Source organism: Ambystoma mexicanum, chromosome 5q (genome assembly GCF_040938575.1).
Source record: "Ambystoma mexicanum isolate Mex_15411 chromosome 5q, UKY_AmexF1_1, whole genome shotgun sequence".
NCBI classification, from domain to species: domain Eukaryota; kingdom Metazoa; phylum Chordata; class Amphibia; order Caudata; family Ambystomatidae; genus Ambystoma; species Ambystoma mexicanum.
Window position 1 is genome coordinate 592170196 of NC_090933.1, and position 24005 is coordinate 592194200.

The 24005-nt window shown below is 47.9% G+C and overlaps 1 protein-coding gene across 2 annotated transcripts in view; it reads right to left on the minus strand.

The window, feature by feature from the left end:
• TMEM68 (transmembrane protein 68) overlaps positions 1 to 24005 on the minus strand; it is a 410518-nt gene that overhangs the window by 304031 nt on the left and 82482 nt on the right. For both annotated transcript variants that reach the window (XM_069621059.1, XM_069621060.1), the window contains one exon: positions 10533 to 10700. In XM_069621059.1, the coding sequence (XP_069477160.1) occupies positions 10533 to 10700 (168 nt within the window). The remainder of the gene's footprint in view (positions 1 to 10532; positions 10701 to 24005) is intronic.

Here is a 24005-nt window from a genome sequence, read left to right on the forward strand (position 1 = left end):
CGGTACCTCACATGTGTAGGGGCACCTAGCGGGGCGCAAAAGGAAAATGGTAACCCACTGGTAACCCCAAGCCTTTTGGCACAGCACATTTTGTTCATGTGGGCAACCTACAGATTTGGGCCTAGGGTGTCGAAGCCAGCAAGGAAAACAGGGAACCCCATGCATTTCCCAAAAGGGGACACCGGTGGGAATGTAAAGAGGTCTGACTTGCGCGAAGCGGCCCAGAATTTATTACCCAGAACCCTAGACAAAGTGAACATTGTGTTTTTTCCCCCATCAAATATCACACTTTGTCGGGGTTTGTGGCTTATAAAAACTGGGGCAATTTGCGCAAGGCAGACCTCTGTGCATTCCCACGGGTTTTATCTTTTCAGAAATGCATGGGGTTCCCAGTTTTCCTTGCTGGCTTCGACAGCCTAGGCCCAAATCTGTAGGTTGCCCACATGAACAAAATGTGCTGTGCCAAAAGGCTTGGGGTTACCCTTTTCCGCTCCAGGTAGGTGCACCCACACATGTGCAGTACCGTTTTCATCGGGGAAACGTGTGGGAACGCGGGAAGGTAGGCCATGTGTTGTTGGCGGTGTATTTCGGTAGGTGTCCAGAGCGAAATGTCTGAGAATTGTCTTCATTTCCAGGCACTTTCAGAGACATTTCCCTCTGTCCACTCACCGAAACACGTCCTCACGTCAACAGTATCAAAAGCAGCACAGAGGTCAAGAATACTAAGAATGGAGGAATGTTTAGTGTAGCGTGAGGAAAGGAGAGAGTTGAGAACAGAGGTAAGGGCAGTTTCGGTGGAGTGTAGAGGGCGAAAACCAGATTGGGTAGCGGGGAGGAGAGAGTAGTTGGAGATGAAGGAGGAAAGTTGAGAATAGACAATGCGTTCGAGAAGTTTATATAGACAGGGTAGGAGAGAGATGGCACGATAGACGCAAGGTGGGGGTTAGCAGAAGGTTTGAGTATAGGGATGATAGTCGCATGCTTGAAAAGAGTAGGAAATGTGGAAGACATTAGACGGGTATTGAAGAAAGAGGTGAGATAAGGTATGAGGTGGGGTAGATTTTAGGAATGAGGGGGGTAGGAATGGGGTTGATGGGAGAAGCAGTAGGACGAGATTTGGACAGTAGTAGGGTAACTTCAGATTGAGTGACTGGAAGAAATGAGGACATGGAGGAGGGGGGGAGGTGGAGGAGTAGAGTAAGGAGGAGAGTAGAGGATAGTTTGGCAGAGATTGAGGACTTTGTTAGAGAAGAAGTTGGCAAGATCAGAAGCAGTAAGAGGAGAGGCGATGGAAGGATCAGGGGTAGCAGGAGAGAAAAGACTGGATAAGGTTTGAAAGATGCAGCGAGGGTGAGAAGATTGGGATTGGAGAAGGTCAGAGAAATGGGTGCGTTTAGCAGAGTTGAGGCACAAGTTGTAGAGAGTATGATAGGAGAAGTATGCAGTTTGATTGGAGGGGCTGGGGTGTTTGAGCCATAGTCGTTCAAGGCGCCAGAGAAGGTGGCGCATGGAGGTGGAGAAAGCCAAGGTTGTGCAGGTCGGTGAGAAGGGTGGAACGGGGAGAAAGGGCAAAGATCAAGAGTAGAAGTGAGGGAGGAGGAGAGGGCGGAAGAGGCTTTGGAGGCTGAGAGTGAAGAGAAGTGGGAGAGGGGGAGGGAAGAAGAGCAGGATGTGAGGAATAAAGAAGGGTTGAAGTTGCGTGGATCACGTCGGAAGAAGAGGGTGGAGGTTAGAAAGGAGGGTAGAGGAGAAGGGGGGGGATTGAAAATGAGACCAGAGCGTGGTCAGATAGATAGTTGGGTAGAGTAGATATAGGAGAAGCGATGAAGGAGGAGTTGAAGATGAAGTCGATAGTGGAGCCAGATTGCTGAGTGGGAGGGGGGAGAGAATGTAAGAGTCAAGGATGGATAAGAGAGGAGATGTGTGACAGATAGAAGTGAGATGGAAATTGGGCGCCAACCAAAAGTAAAGGAGTAGGGCTTGGGGTAATGAGGCTGAGGAGATGGTCAGGATCCTCACAGAAGGAGCCGACAGTGCCATGGGGGCGATAAATGATAAGGAAATAGAATGAGGAGAATTAAAGATTTTATACATAAATTCAAATGAAGGAAAGTAGGTAGAGAAGCAGGAGGGGGAGAGGAGGTAAAGTGAGGACAAACAAGAAGGCCTAAGCCACCTCAGTGGCCAGAGGAACGAGGAACATGTTCAAACGAAGATGAGGTAAGAGAAGCAGGAACAGAGGTGTTGTGGGGCGGGATCCTGGTTTCGGTGATACAGAGAAATTGGAGGCTGAGGCGTAGAAAAAGATCAAGAACTGCTGTGGTTTTGTTGCAGATTGATGTGGTGTTCCAGGGAAACATCAAAGGCATTGGGAGTGTTAGTGATTTGAGGGTAGATGAGGTTGGGACGTTGGGTCAAGGCGTTTGGAAGAGGGGCAGGGTGGGAATGGTGGTAGGTGAGAAGGTGGTGAGAGAAGATGGCCATGATGAAGAGGCAGAGAATTCTGAGGGGGCAGGGGCAGGGGGAGGAGGTGTGGGATAGGGATGGGGCAGGACTGAAAGGAGGAACAGAACATAACCATGAGCAGCAGAAAGCAGGGAGGTAGTCAGTGAGTAGGGAGGCTGCCTATGGAAGAGTGCCTGAGAAGGTGACGTATTAAGGTACTGGAGGGAAGGATCAAGGTGGCGGTAGGACGCCGCAGAGAGCCGGTGGAAAAGGCTACAAGAAAAGGTACAATGAGGCAGGAAGTCCAAGATGAGAGAGCAGCAGGGGCAGCCATGTCCTAGGTGCAGGAGGGAGGATGCAGGGATCAGATGGAGCAAGCTTCGCAAGTAGGAGGTCAAAGGGAGCTGAGAGGGGGTAGGCGGGGCAGAGGAGAGCTGGAGAGGGACAGCAGACAGTGGCCGCTGGGTGAAGGCGCTCTAGAAAGGGCAGAAGGAGTGAGGGTCCAGCCAACGGTATGATAGGAGCTGGCTGAGGACAGCAGGAGCACTCACAATAATAGCAGGAGGCAGGCGATGGTATAGCTGACTGCTGCAGTGGGAACAGTGATGCAATGTGGGTGGACAAGCCTCTGTGGTGGAAAACCAGCTGGTGTCAGGAGGGCGAAGGAACCTGAGGTCAGTATGAATGGTGGGTTAGTGGAGAAAACAAGATAGGCAAGAGTGCATTGGATGAGATTATGTCACTGGCAGGAGCTGTGGAGAAGGCATTGGTCACAGTATAGAGTCCGCAATAGTCAAAGGTGGAGAGTGGAGTCAGAACCACTGGAGGACATCCAAAGGGTAGATGCAGGGCCGGACAGCACAGTTTGAAGCAGTCGTGACCACAAAGGGCTGTCGGAGAAGAGATGCATCCACGGGAGGAACCGTGTTTATGGTAGCAGCAGTAGGAGGGGCAGTGATAGCAGCAGAGGCAGGAATATGGACCACCCTCAGTGCGCAGAGCAGACACTGTGATGGAGGGCTGCCACCTGCAGCAGTAGCGGGCTGCGTGGGCAAAGGCTGCGCAGGCGATGGAGGGCTGCCCCCAGCAGGAGCAGCGGGCTGATGAGGAAGGGCTGCCCCCAGTGGAACCGAGCAGCCGCCACACAGAAGGGCCACCTCCAACAGGAGAACGGGGAAGATAACTGCAGTGGCAGGGATAGCGAGTCAGAAGAATAGCTGCAGCACGGCCGCCAGGAGCAGCAGGGAGAGGCCGTGAAGCGGAAGTGCCACCCAGAGAAGTCAGACAGTGAGAGCAGGGGCAGCCAGCCAAGCAGCAGTCCAGAGGAGGGAGGGCCAGCTGCCGGCAACAAGTCAGAGAGGTTGCCGTGCAAACCAGCAGAGAAGCATGCAGGCCGCCCAGATGACGGGCAGCAAGAGCAGGGCCAGGCCCCAGGGAGCGGGCCAAAGGAGGGAAGGCCCAGCCGTCGGCAAGAAGTCAGGCAAATTGGCTGCCATGTAGATCAGCAGCGAGGCAGGCGGATAAGCGGAGAGGCAGGCCGGCGGCCTGGGGAAGACAGACGGCGAAAGCGGGGGCAGCCTCCAAGAGCGGTCCAGAGGAGGGAGGGCCGAGCAACCGGCAGCAAGTCTGGAGAATGGGCAGCCAGATGAAGGAGGCGGGCTGCCCGGAGATGGCCAAACGGCAAGAGCAGGATCGACCGCTCGAGGAACGGGCCAGTGGAAGCAGGGTCCAGTCGCCGGCAGCAGAACAGGCCGAAGGTGAGCTCAGCGTACGCTCAGGTGGGTGGGTGGAGCAGCTGCAAGCAGTCGTGGAGGGCACCGCAATCCAGTGCGGAAGGAGCACAAAGAAGCAGAGGCAGGAGCGGACGCCAAGGGGAGCAGCCTCCAGGAGTCCAAGTAAGAGGATCAGGCAAGACAGGACGTCATCTTGCCACCTGCGGGCGGGAGGAGAGTTAAATTAAGCAATTGTAAAGAGAAGGGTATTCAGGCAGGAATCAGGCCATCCAGGGAAGCACAAGGCTATTAGAATGCGAAATATGCAGTTTAGCGGTAGAAATTGTAGATAATACAGCCTTCAGAAGGTTTAATTCAGCCTGATGAAGGGAGATGTCGGATCAGGCATCCGATGCTTGGCGCCCCCTGGTACAACTGTAGCCTGTCAGCTGGCTGCAGGTGTGAGTCCTTCGCCTGACCCTAATTAGTGGGACCTGCCTGACTAGAATAGTGTTGTTTCACAGTCCTCTTCCTCGTCTCAGTACCAGAGAGGTGATGTGACTTGTTAGTGTGTACTGCTCCTAGTCGCCTCTTCCTCATGCCAGTACTATAATAGTGCGACTAAGGGGGAATGATTGGCCCGGATGGCAACAGCCTATAAAGGCAGGGGATGGGTAAGGTTGGTTATCATAGGAAAAGGGGATATCATGTCTCGCATGTGGACATCCTCTCCCCAAGGACCCTCCCTCGCATCTCCCCCCCCCCCAGTGTAGGGATCCAGAAGCAATGGCCTTTCCCTTGCCACCAGAGAAGAGGATCCAAGGAAAGTAGGTGCGAGGATGCCCTCAGGGTTCTCACACAGCCCCCAATTCCTTCTCATTCGAAATACCAGCTTGGCCTGTCCTTCAATATCTTTAGATGAGGCTCTTAAATCCAAAGACACATGCCCCTCATTTGCTGTCTGAAGTCACAGGTCCGCCTAACCTTCTGCCTTCTCCACTTCAACTGAATAAGTGGTGCTCTTATTTTTAGTTTTAATATACAGAGGACATTGCTTTAATTGGGTAATCTATTTCACACCGGTCTCTCTCTATACATTGTGCGAGTGCAGAAGTAAGGCTCGGACACAAGGGTGGTATGTTTTTGGGCAGAAACATTATATGAAAAAGGGTTGGAAAAATTCCTCTGTACCTAAAACTAAGAGGGGGGTTCCCTGAATCTAAAAAAATCTAAGAAAATTGTCAGAGTGTCCCAAAACCAAAATGTCTGTCACTGTTGTGTGTCAAAATAACCTACCTCTGTCCCCAACACTAATAACTTAAACCGACTGTGCAATGATGATCGCTTCCCACTTTTGGGTGCGAGTCTGAGACTCGCAATATTGTTTCACTCTCCCGACAATGAATTATCCTTTCATGAACTTCTCATTTGGGTGTGGGTTCCAGGCTTGCAATTTTCGAAATGGGTTGGCATACTCTCCTGCCAAGCCTTCGTCCTCTCATGAGCGGTCCCTCTTTGGGTGCGAGTCCCAAACTTTTAATAGTCTGACTGGCTTTGTTTCGGTTTCTCATTTGGGTGCAGGTCCCAGACCCTCTTGTTCCAGCTTCTGTCTTTACACCCTTGCCACCCCGGACCTCCAGCACCTCTTGGTTATCCTGCATACTGGTTTGCTTCGTCCTGGTAGGCACTGGCCTTTCCTGAGCAGCTGCTGCATTTTATGAGGCTCTGGTAGCGTTCAGGGCTCGGTCGTTGTCTGCTGCGTCTCTCCTGGGGTGCATCCTCTCTCAAGGATGCTTCACTGGTGCTCTGGATGCCCGTAGGTTCTTCTCGGCAGCAGCCCGAGCAGGCCTTGCTTCCTGGACAGCCTCTGGGTTCTCGCCCTCCTTCGCTCCCAGCTTCTCTCTGGTTTCCTGTTCCATGGCTCATCAGCTTCTGCCTTGGGGGACAGGTTTCTTCTCGTATCTCAGCTGTGGTGTCTTTAAACTCCTGCCTTGGAAAATGGAATTGCTTTAGGTCAATGCCATTAGTTGAGAAGCTAGAGCGCTCACTCTGCTTCTCCAAAGTGATCCTTGGATTCCTGGTCATCATCTTAGTACATAAAATAAAGTCAGAAGTAGCATACTTTGCATTCTTTAATGTTTCAGTCCCATGAAGTAGATTAAGTTTCCCCATTACCTGAAATGGGGCCATGCTTTGTTTTCTGATGTCTTAACATTGTCAAGTAAATTAGGTTGGCTATACAATAGCAGACGTTGACCCTATCAAAAGAAGGGGAAGGAGGATTTAACATTGGAAAAGTGTTTAGGTGTACTGATGCAGGGTAATACTGTGTTCTCTGTGCATGGTCGTCCCCAAACTCATAAATGGGGTTCTTCTCCCATGTGATCCTCCCTTGGTGCACTGCCCCCAGGGGGACTGTTGTACTGTGAACGCACCGCCCTGGCCCCATGGGGAAGGTCTCCACTTAGGGCAGACAGGACGGAATCCTAAAGACATGTCACAACAAACATTCAGTTGTACTGGACCAGCCAACACCTTCTTGCCCATCTTGACAATTAGTTACCACAGATGGCCTTAAGAATATACAAACTCCCAGATACAGTTCAAGGGTTTTTATTTGTATATCAGAAAAGAGTCTAATGGCCGTCCCGATCTCTAACAAAGGGATAACCATTCTCTCCCTTACCCAGGAGTCCCTCGACCCCAGGCGAGTACTAGTGTTTTTTAACCCCTTACCGTCTAATAGCGATCTACCTTCTCGTGATGGCCTAATGGCAAACAACTTACCCATCTAGACTTCCTCTGGGAACAATCTAGGTGACACCTATCGGGGGACCCCAGCTTGATAGTGACTTTCAATCGTTGCAGGTACTCGCCTGGTTTTCCCTGCCCTACTCCTTTTGGTCCTGCTTCACAGAGATGGGGATAGGGCCTGACGAGCCTTTTGAGGAATTGAAGACATTGGTGGACACAAAGGTGGTCTTTCACTACCTGGACATCCCCAAATCCTTCTAATTGCATATGGAGGCATATGGCATGGGCATAGGAGTGGTCCTCTGCCAAGGCCAAGGGAACAAAGAGGGTCCGGGCGGATTCACTTTATTAGCAGAAAAATGTTGCCTCACAAAGAGAATTATGCCACGCTGGAGAAGGAATGCTTGGACATCAAGTGGGCGATCAATCATTGCAGTACTATCTACTTGGGTGACATTTCAGTCTGGTCGCTGATCATGCCAGCTTGGTATGGCTTAAGGACACTAACACTTGTGTACGTATACTGCAATGGTTTATGGCTCTCCAGCCATGCCCCTTTTCGATATCTAATGTCAAAGGTCATTTAATGGCTCGGCTAGACTCAATTTCCTATTCCTTCTACTGCCAAGCTGCACTGAGCGCAATGGCCAGCTCACCCTCCTCACTTTCTACACTCTTCTCGTTCTCTCTGCTCTGCCGATCTCTACCTACTTTCTTCTCCACCACCACCCTGTGCCCCTTCTCGCTTCCGCCCTTTCCAACTGCTTGCCCCTTACCACTGGAACCGCCTTCCTCTCTTCATCCGCTCTACTTCCTCCTTCACTTACTTTCGTACCTCTCTAAAATCTTATCTCTTCCATTCACCTCCTTAAAACCCTTTGCTTCCTCTTACATAGATATATATATATATATATATATATATATCTCCCCCCCCTCTACTCCCTCCCACCCCCACATCCTGCACTTTTCTAATCATCATCTCTTCCTTCCTTCTCCCCTACTCCCTCGGCCTCCTCTCTTACTTCTGCTTTCACCTTTACTCATACCTCCTACCTCTTCTAACAGTGTGGCCCCTCCCTACTCTTCTTCCCCTTCCATAATGCAAATTGTTTTTGTACGCCTTTCTGGTGTAATTCAATAGTTATGTAATGCTTGCTGTAGCTTGTTTCAAGCGTTTTGGATTAAAACGCTATATAAATTCAATAAAATACAAAAATACAAATATAAGGCGAAAGAAGTTCGAAGGAAAGAGGAGAGTCCAGCTGGGAGAGGGAACCCAGGATGCCGGAGTCCAGTTGGGAGAGGGAACCCAGCTTCCAGGAGACAGAGTCCTGTGTGGAGAATGGAGCCCACTCAGTGAAAAGGACACGAAGCGCAGCAGCGATTGCGACTGGGCTGTGAGAGGGTCAGAAGTCCTGCAGAATCTGCCACCGCGTGCCCCCTGCTGAACACTGAGGATTTCAGGGAGCCGCAGCACAAAGGTTCGGAAGAGGCGAGCATGGCTCGGCGAAGCTCCCGACGAGGCGAAAGGGAGCGAGCGAACGCAGAAGAGAGAACCAAAACGTGCCTGGAGGAGCTGCCGGATACTAGTCAGCGACGATGAGGGGAAAGTCACGCCGGGGCACTCCAGGGGCTTGGATTCTGGCATACAGAGAGCCAGATCAGATAAAAGCTCAAGAGACCAAAGGGGAATTCTATGAAACCCGAACGAGCTGCCAAAATATTGCCGGCATTTTTGAATACTGAACTAAAGAAAAAAGTTATGTGAAACACATGAAAGCACTGTACAAATGAAATGAAAGTGAAATGCAATTTTGAGAATAGTGAAAGACAGTTCAAGGTGTCAATGGACAATATGAAAGTGTGATAAAGATGCAAGTTCCACGCGGTATGAAGGAAAGCACTTATCTGCTCCGACAGTAGTACTGTAAAAACCCTACTTGGAGTGAATCAAGGAAAGTTAAGAAACTGAAGCTGTTGTGTTGGTCATGTGTTAAAGCAGTTCAAGGGAAGAGCATGTTAAATGAACTACTGACCAGCCTAAGACTTTGCAGAGTTGGTTTGGAATATTATTGAAAGCCAAGGAAACAGACTACAATTTTGAAAGCAAAAGTTTTGAACTTGGGGAAGGGAACCCCAACACCCTTGTTGAAACTGTGCTACACTTAGGGAAAGGAACCCGGAGGTCTTTTCTGTGGAATTGTTTGGAACTTAACTTGAAGAAGAGGCAGCAATACAAGCTAAGGAGCTGGAAAAGGCTCAGAATGCTGTTTTGAACACCGTTTCATTGGTTGCTGACATTCCTACACTGCATGTATATTTAGATGTGAGGGCAAGCATAGGTTTTGGACACAGACAGACTTAAATTGAACTCAAGGACACAGACTATCCTTAGTTTCTTTAGGTAGGGAAATCCACCTTAGCATAGGGCAAGTTAGGCCTTAATCAAATAAGAAATACACTCTTGATTTTAAGAAAAGTGAATCTGTGGTCTGTATCTTACTTTACTTCACGATGCCTTCACAGCTGTTAAAGGGGGAATATCACTGGATGGCAGTTTAAAAAAAGAAGTTGGACACTTTGTAAGCAGCAAAAGTAGAGCATCTACAGTGAGCATAGTCACTTTGGAAATAGTCTCAGGAAAGAAAACTGAATATTAAAACAACAACAAAATATTAGCCTATCTATAGGGAAGCTCAGACTCACTCATGAAACAGTGCACAAGGTTGGGCTGGAGGATATGCCCCATGCAAGAAAACAATGCAAGCAGAAATGCTCCACGTGTAGCACAGTGAGGATATTTAAGCAATTCATGACCATTCATGAGAACAAGGCCCACCTCACACACATGAAACAAGCATATCAGTTTCAAGTTCAGTTTGTCATGTGTAGGCATGGGAATTCAGTATCTAAAATTTTACATAAACATGCAAATGGAATCAAGCCAGTCAAGAAATAAATACACATATCGTACAATGGCAGACAACTCTCTAAAGGATGACAACTTCGTGGCATAACTAGATAATGAACCATGGCTATTTTCTCTTTTCACCAGTCTATCAGCAGCAGTTTTAGGGATAAATAACATAGGGTACTTTGATGATGAAAAGCTTTCACGATTCAGGTTTTTAACAATCGTAATATGTATTGTGTGGTAACGCAAGTTCGGTCACTACTTTCTAACTGCAGATTCAAAACACTTTTCTGTTCCAAAGCAAATTCTGGGCCAACTTGTATTTCAGCTACAACATGCAAATGTGGCAGCTCAGGTGCAACAAGTTTTTCTTGGAAACAAGACAAAGTAGAGTGTCACAAGTATGAATCCCAGTCACGCGCTTAGAGGCTGGTCTCCGGCATGAAGTGCAGATAAAAGCTCAATTTCATTTTATTTTGAAATGGCAATTGTCAATTGATTGGGTTGCCTTAGAGCAGAAATCTTTTAAAAAGCATCTAGAACTGACAATACAGTGTCTTAATTCAAATAGTTCTGAAGTTCTATATAAATATTAAATAAACATACTCTATTTACAAAATGTTTCTTATATGCTGAAATGGCATATTACAACTTACAAAAGAAAACAAATTTATAACTTACAAAAGAATATTTAAACAGCACCTTACCTGGTATCTTAAAGAGGAAATGATCCCCCACTGAGTGAATGTTACGACCTGTCTGCAGAAGAACCCTACATACAAAGTAATAATAATCTACTGGAATAGCTCCATGGTAATAAAGAATAAGTGCAGGCCCTTCCACAGGGATCTTTTCCAGTCCTTTAATTTCGTAGTCTGTGTAAAAAAAAATAGAAAAAATAAAGATAAACTTAATAATTAAAGTAGTTTTTGAGCCAGTGGCATTCCAGGTGTGAGAAGGGAAGTGTGCAAAGTTTAGAAAAATCAATACACATACTGCACAAACAGCAAGAGCATACGATGGGTTGGTTACTAGACACTCTAGCTGGTGGATTTCCACTATACCTTTGGGAAAAGGAGTATTTAGCTCATACTAAGAAGAACAGGCTGGGCTTCAGTTTTTTCCCTGCGAGAACCATTAAATCTAACCACAACCATGTAAAGCTATATGGAAAATACAACATCCTTATAGACGAAAAAGGGGTGTGATGAATCCAGTGGAGTCATCACGGATCCCACAGCAATTACCTCCTCCCATTTGGCCGGGGGTGGCAGCCGCTACCTGATCCTGACCCTGAGGACATTTTCATGAGTGAGGATCATATGGGAGGAGCCAACTACCAGGGGAGGTGGGGGGACGTTTTGACTCCATTGGCCAAAACACGCAATATGCCTGTTCCCATTAGCAAGAACCTCTGATACCCGAATTCCCAATTACCTTTTGTCATTCGGTCAAGCTTCCACTTTGGACTCAAAAACCCACAACATCTTTTGTCTCTAATGTGCCTTTATGTGGAATGCATAAGAAAAACCATTGAGGAGTTAAAAGTCCCAAGACAACTATGGACTTCAACTCCTATAACCACCCAGTTACTGAGACAAGGAGGAGGACATGGGGGTTTGTGCAAACTGACCAGTACTTGAAGTTTACTAGTAGCATTTCCAAACCGGCAATGAGTGGGACATGTAAGGCAGGCAACAGCACTGCCAAGACGAGCAATGCAGGAGGAGACGTTGCCGCCCATGCTGGAGCTCAGGAACGCGAGGTACACCAACTGAGCTGGCGTAATGTAGAGAACCACTGGGAGAATGGGAGAAGTACTGTGTGCGAGTACGAAGGGCCATTGCAACACCGGGAGACCCACCACAGCTCCTGGAGGTTGGGCCACTCGACACAACAGCATTCTCCAGCCCGGACTGAGCAGGAGAGTGGGCGTGTGCCTGCAGAGCCAGGCAGGATGCAGAGAAAACATCTGCATGCTCCTAACTGGAAAGCGGGAGAAGGAGTAACCGCGCAGAGGCGCGAGCAACATTGGAAATGCTGGGAACAACTGGTGAATCTGCCTAAAACAGCAGGGGGCCCCAGGGCATTCTGACAAGCGCACCATTAAGTGTTTGAATGCTACAGTATTGCTGATGCAGAAAGTACACAAAAGTTGTTTAAATGTAGACAAAACAAAATAGCAATTCAGCACCCAATAAGAAGAAAGTGTGAAAGTAAATCTCCACTCAATGCATGAGATGCCAAAGTGGGGAGAGGATTGCAAAGAACTTAGAAACACTAAGAAAAGTCCTGGCAGGGGAGTACACCAGGTGGTCTACCAAGTGTTGGAAATACTACAGAAAGACTGTTGCAGACTATGGGCCTCATTAATAGTTTGGAGGTAGCCATGGTACTATTAGCGCCATAGCTGCCTCTAAAATTGTGTCTGGGTCCGGGTTCCTTGAATGAGGAATTACCGGGTCATTCCAACCTTGGAGGACCCGGTAATTCCTCATTCTAAAAACCAATCCCCATTCCCAATTGAGCCCCCATGGGGCTAAATGGGAATGGGGATGGGGATGGGGATGGAGCTAATAACGGGCCTGTTAACAACAGGCCGGTTATTGGTTCCCTGGTCCGCTTGCGGGATGCGCATAGGACGTCTGGTCTGACCAGATGTTCTGAGCAGGTCCCGCAAGGGAACCTCGTAATAGTGCGGAATGGGTTTACCGGCGCCGGTAAACCCATTCCGCCAACCTCGTAATGAGGCCCAATGTGTTTACACAAGAACTTTGCGAGTCCAGTGAATGACACAAAGGAACTATTTGCTAAAGAGATATTTGTCCAGTTGGTTTAAGAATCCAAGGGAAGGGAACCAACCTCTGGATCCCAGGGTCTTTTACTTGAACATTTTCATTGGAGTCATCCTTTATGTATATGGTTTTGAACACTTTTTGGGCCAACCTTCAGACAAAGACATTTCCTTGCACCTTTTGTTATTTTGTTTTGTGTGTGAGGGTCAGAATAGGACGTTTTGGACACAAGTAACAACTGAAATCCTGATACACTCTTAGTTTTAGTTTCTAGGGATGGAAATCGATCTTTAAAATAGGGCTATAGAGGTATTATCACAACCCCCTTTTTGTTTATTAAAATGTCTGATTTTGAGGAAACCAAAGGTTTCTGACCGGCTATCATTTCTGACCCCTCACAGGAGACACTGTTGCATGATTGAGCCACATATTGGGGGAAGGTTAATTATGCCAAGCAATAGGGGCCTCTCCTGAGGTTTATAAAAGCAATTAGCACATACTTGTAGTAGCAATACGTTTTGGTGAAGTAAAAAGAACAAAAAGTTACTTTAATAATGAGAAACGAAGTAGAGCAACAACTAGTAAATTGAAAGTGGTTTTATGATTATAGTATTTAAAGAACAAGGTTGTCTTCATGGGTTAAGCATTTTAATTGAAACATGGTTAAACTGGAGTGGGTTTAACACGAGAACGAACTAGACAACACGTAAAACTAAACTTTATAAGAAAGTGAAAGCGGTTTCCCATGATTTAGCTTTCTCTTCAGCAAGTTAAAATGGATGTTGCAGCAAAAGAAAGGGCCTCCCAGAGAGGAAATGTCCTGATGGAAGAGGTCTTGCCAGGAAGTTACTTTGTGCTTTCCCTGTATGCTTTTGAAGACCAAATTTACAGAATGCAGGCAGTAGAAAGTGATAAACCTGGAGAACCTCCCCAGGTACTGTGTTGCTCACTACTTGGTCAGCGAGGCATGATGGCCATCCCAGAAGGCCTCCGAAAAACAACTCACAAAGATAATAGATTTAAGGTGTTTAAGGTTTTAAATAACTGGTCTGTGAAGACTGACTGCTGAAATTAAGGAGGGTCTCTACGGCTCTCTCAAACTTCACAGGTTCTCTCCACTGTAATCACGATGGTGAAGCATAAAGGTCATTGCCTTTCCCATCCTTCTCCCTCTTGGACTTTAAGGGATACCTCTGGTCTGTTGGACTGCCCAATGTCTCCAAGGTTTCCTCTTCCAGTCACAATCTAATACACTCAATCTCCACTCTCCTAACTCGGATCTTCCTAGTCTCACTTTCTCTCCATTTGTACCCTTCTTCCTCCCTCTCCCTTACCTCTCGCCATCAGCTCCCCTGTACTCCTCGCCTCTCTTCCCTTCCACCACCTTCAGCATTACCTGCACCCCTTTTCTTAAATAACGCCGGTCTCTCCCAGCTGCCTTTCCCCTTCTTTAGACCCTCCCCACTACTAATCCTAAAACCACATTTAACTCTCTACCCTATTATACGGTCACATCTGCCTTACCTTACTCTTAAACCTACTTTAAATCCCCTACACTAATAATCTTCTCTCTCTCTCTCACATCTTTCCTTCATTTACATTTATTTTACATACTACACTCAATGGGCACCACCCTCTCCTACACACAATACCAGGGATCAAAAAGTACAATTGCCGCTGACTAGTGATAATTTTACCCTGGCGAGTATGAATGGTGTGCTGCGTATATGTGTAAAATTGAGGTGGCAAGTGACTTTATGAATGGCCAGTAGTTTGCCACTTCACATGTTCACCCCTCCACAATACCCTCCCTGCACGCAGAACAATGCCACAGTCCCCAAAGATTTCATTGGGCCCCCCTGGTCACACGTTCCCCTTGGCCAATCTCTGGCTAAGTTATCCCGGCAAGGCTTAAAAAACCATTAGGCCCCTACGCCCATTTTCAATCGCCATTTGCAGGGTAGCAGCCTTGTCCTCCAGCTGCTGGTTTTCGTTGTGGCCTTCTTCATCTGTTTGTGAGTTTCCAATTCGGTTTGGGGAGGTTCTCCTGCTCCCCTGCAATCTCTACTCATTCGGTTTTCTGTTGTCCCATCATTTGTCTTGGGTCTGTCTGGGGTTGCTAGGTCGGGTATTTGTCGGTTCATCACTATTTGAAAAGACAAATCCCAGTCCATTCCATTTCTGTTCTTGTTGCCATTTCCCTTTTTCCAGTCAAGTTTACTTGGTTGCGCACAAGTGTATTCCTGGAGTTGCTGCCCTGAAAAGGGCAAGAGAGCCCTGGCCAGAAAAGAGGCAGACAGGAATTGTGGAAGGAACAGTGGTACCAGCATGTACAATGCACTCTCATGGGGTCAGAGACTGGGCCCTGCCCCCAACTCACTCATGCCGTCTCTCACGTAGGATTGGCTCTGCCCTACGCCCAGGTAGGCTGCCCACCCTAGATCATAGGTGTCCCTGTTCTCCATACCCCACCCACCCCTCGAGAGGGTCATGATCCCAACACCGTTGCACAGGCGCTACACCACAACAACACTGTACAAGCCACTTCTTGGTGACCCAAAGTATACAGATCCAGGTAGCCTTCTACTAGAGATGCAACCAGAAATCCAACTCCTGCAACCACTTCCACCAGGCGATGACACCCTTCACACAGGGTACTCTGTACAGTGTAAGGAAGGCATGGTATCAAACAGTGAAGACAGATACAAGTGATGACAGTTCAACAGTGTTTATTGAACTTCAAATGGGTTGGTTTAACACCTATCTAAACCTAAAGCCAACGATGGGAGCAAGCTACGACCATCAAATAATAATAAAGAAGTCAAGTCTCTGTGAAATAAAAGTGCCTATACTAATAAACCTTTTGCCAATCCTTACTTCTAAATACAAAAGTGTGGGACAATGTTGTACCCAAAAGAAAAGGGTTCAGAAATAATAGGTCAGGACGGTTGAGCAGTTGGCTTCCCTTCCCCCATGTTTTCAGCACGGGGCAAGGCGGCACAGCTTCGCACACACTCTAGCTTCTTGGCCACGAGGATACAGTTCAAAGCACACACATTGCGGCCTTCTGCAAGAGCCTCTTTCCAATAACTCTCTTACTGCAGAGGTTCTGTTGTAACAAAGTATCAAAGTTCCTTTCATATCAGGATTTTCACATGCACAAGTTCTTGCTTTCAATGTTCATCATGCGTCTCCCTCTTCAGACGGAGACCCCCTTCTTATCACAATAGTCACACTTGGTCTCCCTCGTTAAGGCTCTGATCATGGAGCTCCTCATTCGGGCTCGGGTCCTCTTGATATGTAAATTAAAGACTTTAAATGTGCAATGGGTTTTGCGCTTGCAACCTTGCGTTCAACACAGAGCAGTCTTGCATCGGTCTCAGCCAACTCAACGGCTGTGTCGCTCTTTCTGCCACTTCTTTGTTCTTGGAACCAAAGACGATGCCAGAGGCTGCTGCTGCTCCTCCCAGTCTTGCTCAGCAACGCGGAAGAGCCTTCGGTATCTCCGACACACAATACAGGATTCTTTAGTCTGGTTTCGTGGCCTTCCGTTTTCTGCCTTGAAGGCTTCTTGAAAGTAACGGCATCTGGCCGAAATGGTCAAGGGTTTTCCCCTTCTTAAAAACCCTTCTTGGTTTGCCGTCTTGCTTCCTACATTCAGCTGCTGACTTGAAACTGCTTTACCTTGTGTCCTTTGCCTCGCTCAGAGTGTGCTTTTGTGCTCTGCCTTTTATCTGTGTGGGTAAATCTAATGGAAGTCAGGTGTGAGTGATCATCCATTATTGTCTGACCACAGTAGCGGGACAGGTTAGATACACTGCTCGGGTGTGAGGCTGTTTTCTCCCAGAGTGTGCTGTCCATGAAAAAATGCTGGGAAAGGAAAAAAAGGGGGTGGAGGGAGGGTAAGCCTCCCACGTATCCTACCTGTTAGGATAGGGTACAGGTGTTGCAGAGTCCTTCCCACCCCCACCCCTGCATCTCGCCATCCGGTGTCCCACTCCCACAAGACTCCTCACCCAGCTGATCCTCCCGCACAGGTCCACCACCAGGATCTGGATCCAAAAGCGATGGCCATGCCTTGGCCACCTGAGGGAGAGATCCGCGGGGGACTAGCGGGTGAGACTCCTGGTTTCTCACAACAGGTACTAACTCAAAGTGACACTCCACGAAAAACTTGCACTTTAGAAATGCACCTGGTACCAACAAGTCACCATACAAACCGGACCAAAGATGCAAAGATTACTACATTGATCCACCCATAATTCACCAGACACAGAATCATAGCATGTGGTATATATTGAAAGTACCCATGTTTAGCCCTGAGGCAATATGGGTCCAGCTAGGTGATATATATATATATAAAGAAATAGTGAAACAGACGTTGCGGTGTGAGGATTATTTTTATGTAATGTCCATGTGTTGTGGGCTTACTTAATATTTTAGGCTACACCATCTAGCCTACCACAGGGATGGATGTACTGAAAGAGGACAGGACCACCTCAAAGAAAAGAAAATACTGGGAAAAAAGAAAACGAGTTGAAGGATGGAGCCAAAGGAGACCAGTGGCAGCTTACTAGGGGGTCGTGGTTTTCAGCAGCCCACCTGCCCCGCCCCTCCGGACTAAATCACCCCTATTCAGAGGGCTGTGAGCAATGAAGGAGGGACCCAGCATTAACCATGGGCCTGCACTGCAAGCCAGGGCACCTACGTGCCTAGGGAGCAGTCGACCTAACCGGGCTAACCAGACAGGCCAAACAGCAAAGAACCTGGAAAGCATATGCTGGGTGGCCCGGGGAGAAGATCAGGGCCATGCAGCCCAATCCAAATGTGTGGGGAAGCCCGGACATGGTGGCGTGGCCATGACATGTGTTGACCTGCACTGGGGAGGGTCCAGAAGACAAACCAAGGGGCTGCGTATGCTAGAAGTGGGCTGGGAGCTGAAGGGGGGAAGCAACACCAACGCTGAAGTCGGTCTGCCCAGTACCAGACAGCTGGGGGAGTGAAAATGCCAGAGCACTGCAGAGTCAGTGCGGGTCCGTCCCTTTCCGCCATACAGGCACTTAAGAGAAATGGGTACGCGCTCTCCGCAATACCTGGGTGTGACCTCGGCTGAGTCGCAATGTCAATGGGGACACTGCTTCAAGAAAGCTGTGTGCTACCGTCCAGCAGCCCCAAGTGGTGGACGGGGTCACCTTACAGGTCCCCTACATTGATGCCATGAAGCAGTGAAGCTGGCACTCCTGCAGGACATGGGAACCACAAATGGATTAAAAGGTGTGTGCTGGCACATAGCTATTAGGGAGCTTGGGCCATGCAGCAGTGTATAGGGCACCGAATGAGGAGGAATGGGGTCAGGGGCAGGCCAGCATCTGGGAGCCGTCTAATGGATGCAAGCCCCATGCCCTACTACAAACCACATGTGGAAAGCAGGACAAGGTACTGTGGAGACCCCTCTGTGTGAAGGTTTACAGAGGTGTGGCTGCCTCAGTAAATGAGGATACTGATTTGAACTTTATAGTTGAAAGGTATATAATTGTGTATCATATTTATGTGTATTCATGAATGTATAGTTTCTATATTTACGTATGTATACAATTGTTTATGCATGTTAGAGGATGGGGGTGTTTGAGAACGGCGTTTTGGTTGGCATGTATAGGTACTCTGGCGTGAAGAAAGGAAAGTGACAGCCCGCCAAACGCCGCTTAGGGGATGGAACCGCCCACTGGGGACATCTTATGGATTCATTCTACAGTGGGTAGTGCCAAGTGGCCTTGTGAAGTGGCCTTGTCCATCAATCCCACAGTAAAAGTTTACCTTTGATCCCTCCGAGGAGGGTGGGCTGATGTGGCAGAACCCTCGGAGAGATCACATCAGGTGAGGGGGTGGGGGGGACAGTATAGGAGAATATTTAGGCTACAGTTGTTTGTGGTTCTATATGGTTTAAAATAAAAATAAGACAACAGCCTAAAAATGCTATTAATAAAAACGAATGATCTTGAATTTACCAACCACTCCATCCCACCACTATCCAAAACACTGTCATAATGCCCCCCAAACCCCAGGCAAATTAAAACATGGGGCATCAGAAGAAATGCCATAACAATCCACTGGGCACTCCAGCCCAGCATATCTAACCCTAACAGAGGATATAACGGAAAAAATAAATACAAAAAAACAACCAAAAAGTATGATTTTAATAAAACGTTTGTGGAAGGCCCTAGAATACTATGGGAGGGCTACTAAGCAGTATTGAGAGAAGGAAGGAATTCAACCTCAAAAGGAAGAAAAAAAAGAAAGAAAATCTAGCTGAGAAACGTTTAGAACTGGGGGAGAATTGCTGACAAATCAATAACCTATAACCCAAAAGATCTTTGTTGAAAACTAGGGAGAAATAGCCGCAAGTGTATTGGGATTCAAAAGGGCGCATTAAGGAAGCAGGCAATAAAGCTGGGAAAATGCTTGCTTGGCTTGAAAGAAGGGAGGATGGTTGTTATGTTCATGAACTACAAAATGACAACCGGCATGCACTTTCTAATGATATGACAGCAAACTAATTTGGCAATTATTAAAAAATTATATCAGAAACACATAAAACATGTAGACTTCAAAACATTCATTCATTCATTCATTCGGTTGGTTTTTAAATGATATTGGCGCAACATGCTAATGACTGACGAGTAGGTTGCACTACCAATCTCTGATCTCGAGTCAGGGAAAACACCTGGGCCAAACAGTTATCCGATTGATCTTTGGTGGCCTTATTTCCTAGTTTTTGCCAATCTCATTTTAAAGATTTAATTAAAAGGCAGATATTAAATTACTTGCAGACTTGGCAAGCGACGATAGTTGTCATTACAAAAAAAACAGACCTCCCAATAGCTGTACCCGATACCCAATAACCCTTTTTCAAAGTATAAAAAAGTGATGACTAATTTGATTGACCCCGATCAATGTGGATCTATGCCACTGAAAGCTACTGGAATGATAATCCGTAGACTACATATATGGCTATAAACTGAGCACCCATTATGCACAAAATAAAAAAATAGCTATCCTTAAAATTGACTTTGAAAAAGCATTTGATGCAATTTTTTGGTATTTTCTATGCGTCATAATGAGAGAAATGGGTTTTGTTGACAGTTTCCTAGGCTGGATAAAACTAGTTTATAACAAACCAATGGCCTAAATTAGTGTGAATGAGATGACCTTCGGGTCCGTTCCGCTTGACATCATTGTCCCGTTTACAATAGCCATTGAACCTCTCGCCATCTAGCTTCAATCCAACCCTGGGCGGACTGGTCTTATATGGCTCAATGAACTTGAAGATAAAATTGCTCTGTATGCGGATGGTCTGTTTGCTCTGTATGCGGATGGTCTGTTGATTTTTTTGGGAGACCGCATCAGATCCACTCCAACAGTTGTGGATATTTTGCACAACTATGGTATATATAGTGGCTCACTGTGTCATAACACCATTTGGTTTTCACTAGAGGGTGGCCTGATGATTATGCCTGATAATAGTAAATGGCAAATTAATGAAGACACATTCAGATACGTTGGTTAGTAGGAATCAAACGGATTTTCGAGAACGTAATTTAGAACCAAATATTTCAGATGGATATAAAATAGTTGGCATCATTGCCCTGATCGTATCTGGGTAGAATAGTGCCATTTTGAATGTTGATGCTCCCCAGATACTTGCAAAATACTTAGTTTGGCATTCCAAAAATAGAATTTGATAAAACTGAAGATCTGAGAAATCCATGATGGCAGAACTCCCAATCTCTAACTACTCAGCAAACACTATATAGTAAAATCTGGAAAGGTGGTATAGGGACACCAGATATCAAAAGATAGTATTGGGCTTCTCAATTCATTGTGGCCAATGAGTGGCTTTGTTGCGACTATGACATACTATGGAGGGAATGCATATTCACATGGATGGATTCAATAACCCTTCTACATGAACTATTCAGCAAGGGACAGATGCAATCACTCCCGGTTGCATCGCAAAAAGTTATCCACATTTTTTAAAAAGGTCACTAAAGCTAGGGGGTGGACAGGTTAACTTCCTCTATGTGTTCTACTATGGACAAAGCTAGCCAAGAGATTAAAAAAACTGGGCACCTTTATGATCTGGAAAGATTAAAAAATCTATATATGTGATCAGTGAGCTCTTACTTAATGGACATATCATTACAAGATGTAATGCATACATTTGGTATACCCTTAATGGAACATTACCGTTTTGTGCAAACAAGCTATGCTTTAAAATCCCAAATTCAAGAATTTCAGGACATCCCAACCCAAACCCCTTAGGAAGCCAAACTAATAGACAAGATAACAGAGAAATACATTTCTATGCTGCAGGGGTGTGGACATCCTACCACCCGAAGGCCAAGACAAGTTGTTTATTGTCCATGACAACAAGTTTCTAAAGCAATTTTTTCCACTGGACAAGTAAGCTTCATTATCGGTGCATCTTATGGGTTCAGGCGTCCACTGAGTGGCATTGTTCAAAAAGACAGTAAGGATGAATTGTTTACGTGGGGGGCGTGGCTAGGAAGCCATGTGAAAGGACGTGTCTGTACGGGGGCTCCCGCAGATCCGTACATTATCCGACTGAAAACCGTGCAAGGACCGATGTAATTTGGCTGAGACTGAGATGGCTGCGTACATGAATCTCGGGTGCACGTATGGACACATTTTGATACGGGCCTGCACCGTGAAAGCGCAACAAGAAGCTAAGAGAAGACTTGGAGACGAGAGTGCGATGAACGAGAAAATGGCCGCCGCCGCTTAACGAAGGAACAAAGGAGTGACTGATCTGGGCGCCTGACGATCGCACTGGAGCGTGGTGGTAGTGAAGGAGCATGACTCGGGTGCATCGTGGTCATTAAGGACACCTGGGCCCGCGAGGCCGACGGCGTGGATCTGGAAAGGGAGCAGGGCCTGGCCAAAGGTACTTTGTAACCGGACGTGCGGATAGCAGGGGAGCGTGCGGTGTGACCTGAAACTGTGCCCCTGACTCTTCATGGCCTAAAGTGCGCTTCAAAGGGTGAGACGCGACCTGGCCTATCTTGGGCCAGTGAAAGACAAAGGTAGTAGACAAGATGGCCAGGGGAGCCGGAGGACAAAGGAACTTCGTGTCGGAGATGTGGCGATAGCGAGGGGACACCCGAAGAGCGCACTGTGACACCCTGCCCCAGATCCGAGCGGGGACAGAAGGACGGGAGAGATGTCTAATAAGCTCCTGAGAGCGAAGAACAAACAGCCCACACTCGACGAATACGCTAAGACGCCGCCCGGCCCAGACGGAGCCAGAAGCAAAGATAAAACTCAGGCCAAGGAAATGGCCGCCGGGGGTGCGAACCAGGAGGTCCTCGCTGCGATCGCGGACCTGAAAGCGGCCTGGGAGACCAAGCTCCAGCTCGCTGTGGCTGAACTGAAGACCGCAATGGAACTCCAGGTTGGGGCGGTGCAGGAGGACGTGAACCTCCTAAGGCAGGACGTGCGTACTCTGGCAGAGCGCACAGAGACTTTGGAAAAAGAAATGGCCCTACCGCGGCGGACTGCGCCGTGCAAAAGCGTGAACTCCATGCCCTGGTGCAACGTGTGGGCAATTTAGAGAGTAGGGCGGAGGAGGCGGAAGGACGCGCCCGGAGGAACAACATCCGTATCGTGGGCCTGCCGGAGGGAGCTGAGGGCCATAATCCCACGGAATTTATCGAGAACATGCTACTGCAGGAGATCACAGGAGGCACCCTTCGCAGGGTTTTGCGGTGGAGAGCGCGCACAGGGCCTTAACTAGGAAGCCACCGCCGGGAAACCCGCCCAGGCCGGTGATCGCCAAGATCCTTAATTACCGGGACCGGGAAAGGATCCTCGAACACTTCCGCAAGGGAGGCACAATACAACGAGGAGCGGCGAACATAACTGCCTATCCCGATTATACCCTGCAGGTACAGCGCAGTCGTATGAACTTTGGATCGGTAAAGAGGAGATTGCGGGAAGCGGGGTATAAATACATGTTGCTCTATCCGGCCAAACTGAAGGTTTTCTTTAAGAGCAAGCTGCTGTTCTTTGACACTCCGGAGGATGCCATGGAGTGGCTGGATGCGCAAAACTGCCTTCAGGAGCCAGATGTTCAGACGGCTGGCGAAATAAAGACGAGATAAGTAACGCTGTGGGCCCGGTTGGGTTACGAACATTGGGACTTGAATATAGTCATTGAACTCGCTGGAGAACATGTGCGCGTCAGTGGTTATGAAACATGGTCCGTGAGCACGGACATGGTTGCGAGGGAGAGGAGCCTCCAGAGGCCGCTCTTTACACCCCTTTTTTGTGTTTAGTTTAGTCACTGTTAGTGGGGTGACACCCTGTCGGGTTCTCTATTGGGGTTTCCCAGAGAGGACCGAACACAGGGATGCCTGAGATCCAGGGATGGAGCTGGGCAGTTGTTTGGGTTAGGGGTGTTTTAGTTTTTGTATGAGCCTGGGAGTGAAATCGGGATTGGGTGTCTGCATAGTGGGGAGGGATTGCCTCGGATGGGGGGAGGAAACTACTGATAGACCATGGGGGACCTTAGGATATTAACGTGGAACGTTAGAGGGCTTAACAGTTATCTGAAGCGAAATAAAGTCATGTTGTATCTTAAGAGGCAAAAGATAGACGTAGCCCTGTTACAGGAGACGCATCTAAAGCGTGAGAAACTGGAGCTGGTAGGGAGGAAGTGGAAGGGGACAGTGGTAGGATCAACGTACTCCGCCTATGCCAGAGGAGTGCTGGTGTGGGTGGCGCCACATGTCCCATTTAAGCTAATTGAGGAGGTTGTGGAGGCGGATGGGAGGTTGGTTATGGTGAGGGGGCTGGTAGAGAACAAAGTAGTGTGCATTGTAAACACATATGCGCCAAACCAGGACACGGCGACATACTTTAGGACGCTGTGCACCAAGCTCAGTGTCGGGATGGGGGGTACGGTGATTTGGGGCGGCGATTTCAATTGTGTATTGAATCCCAGGGAGGATAGGTCGGATGACAAGATGGCTAAGCCCAGCCCGGCGGCCAAAGTATTGCAGACGCTGCTGGCGGATTTTGGCCTGGTAGATGTGTGGAGAGCGAAACACCCGGGCGGGAGGCAATACTCGCATTATTCGGCCCCGCATCAACTGCACACGAGGCTTGATTACTTCTTCGCCACGCCGGACATAGTCGCGGAGTGCGACCATATAGACTACAGGGCGAGAGTCCTCTCTGACCACTCGCCCCTGGTCATGCGATGGCAGCTTTATTCCCCACGAGCGCGTATACCAACATGGCGCCTCAGGGCGGAGGCGCTCAAGGACCCTGCCTTCAGAGAGGATATGAGGGAGGAGATAACTGCTT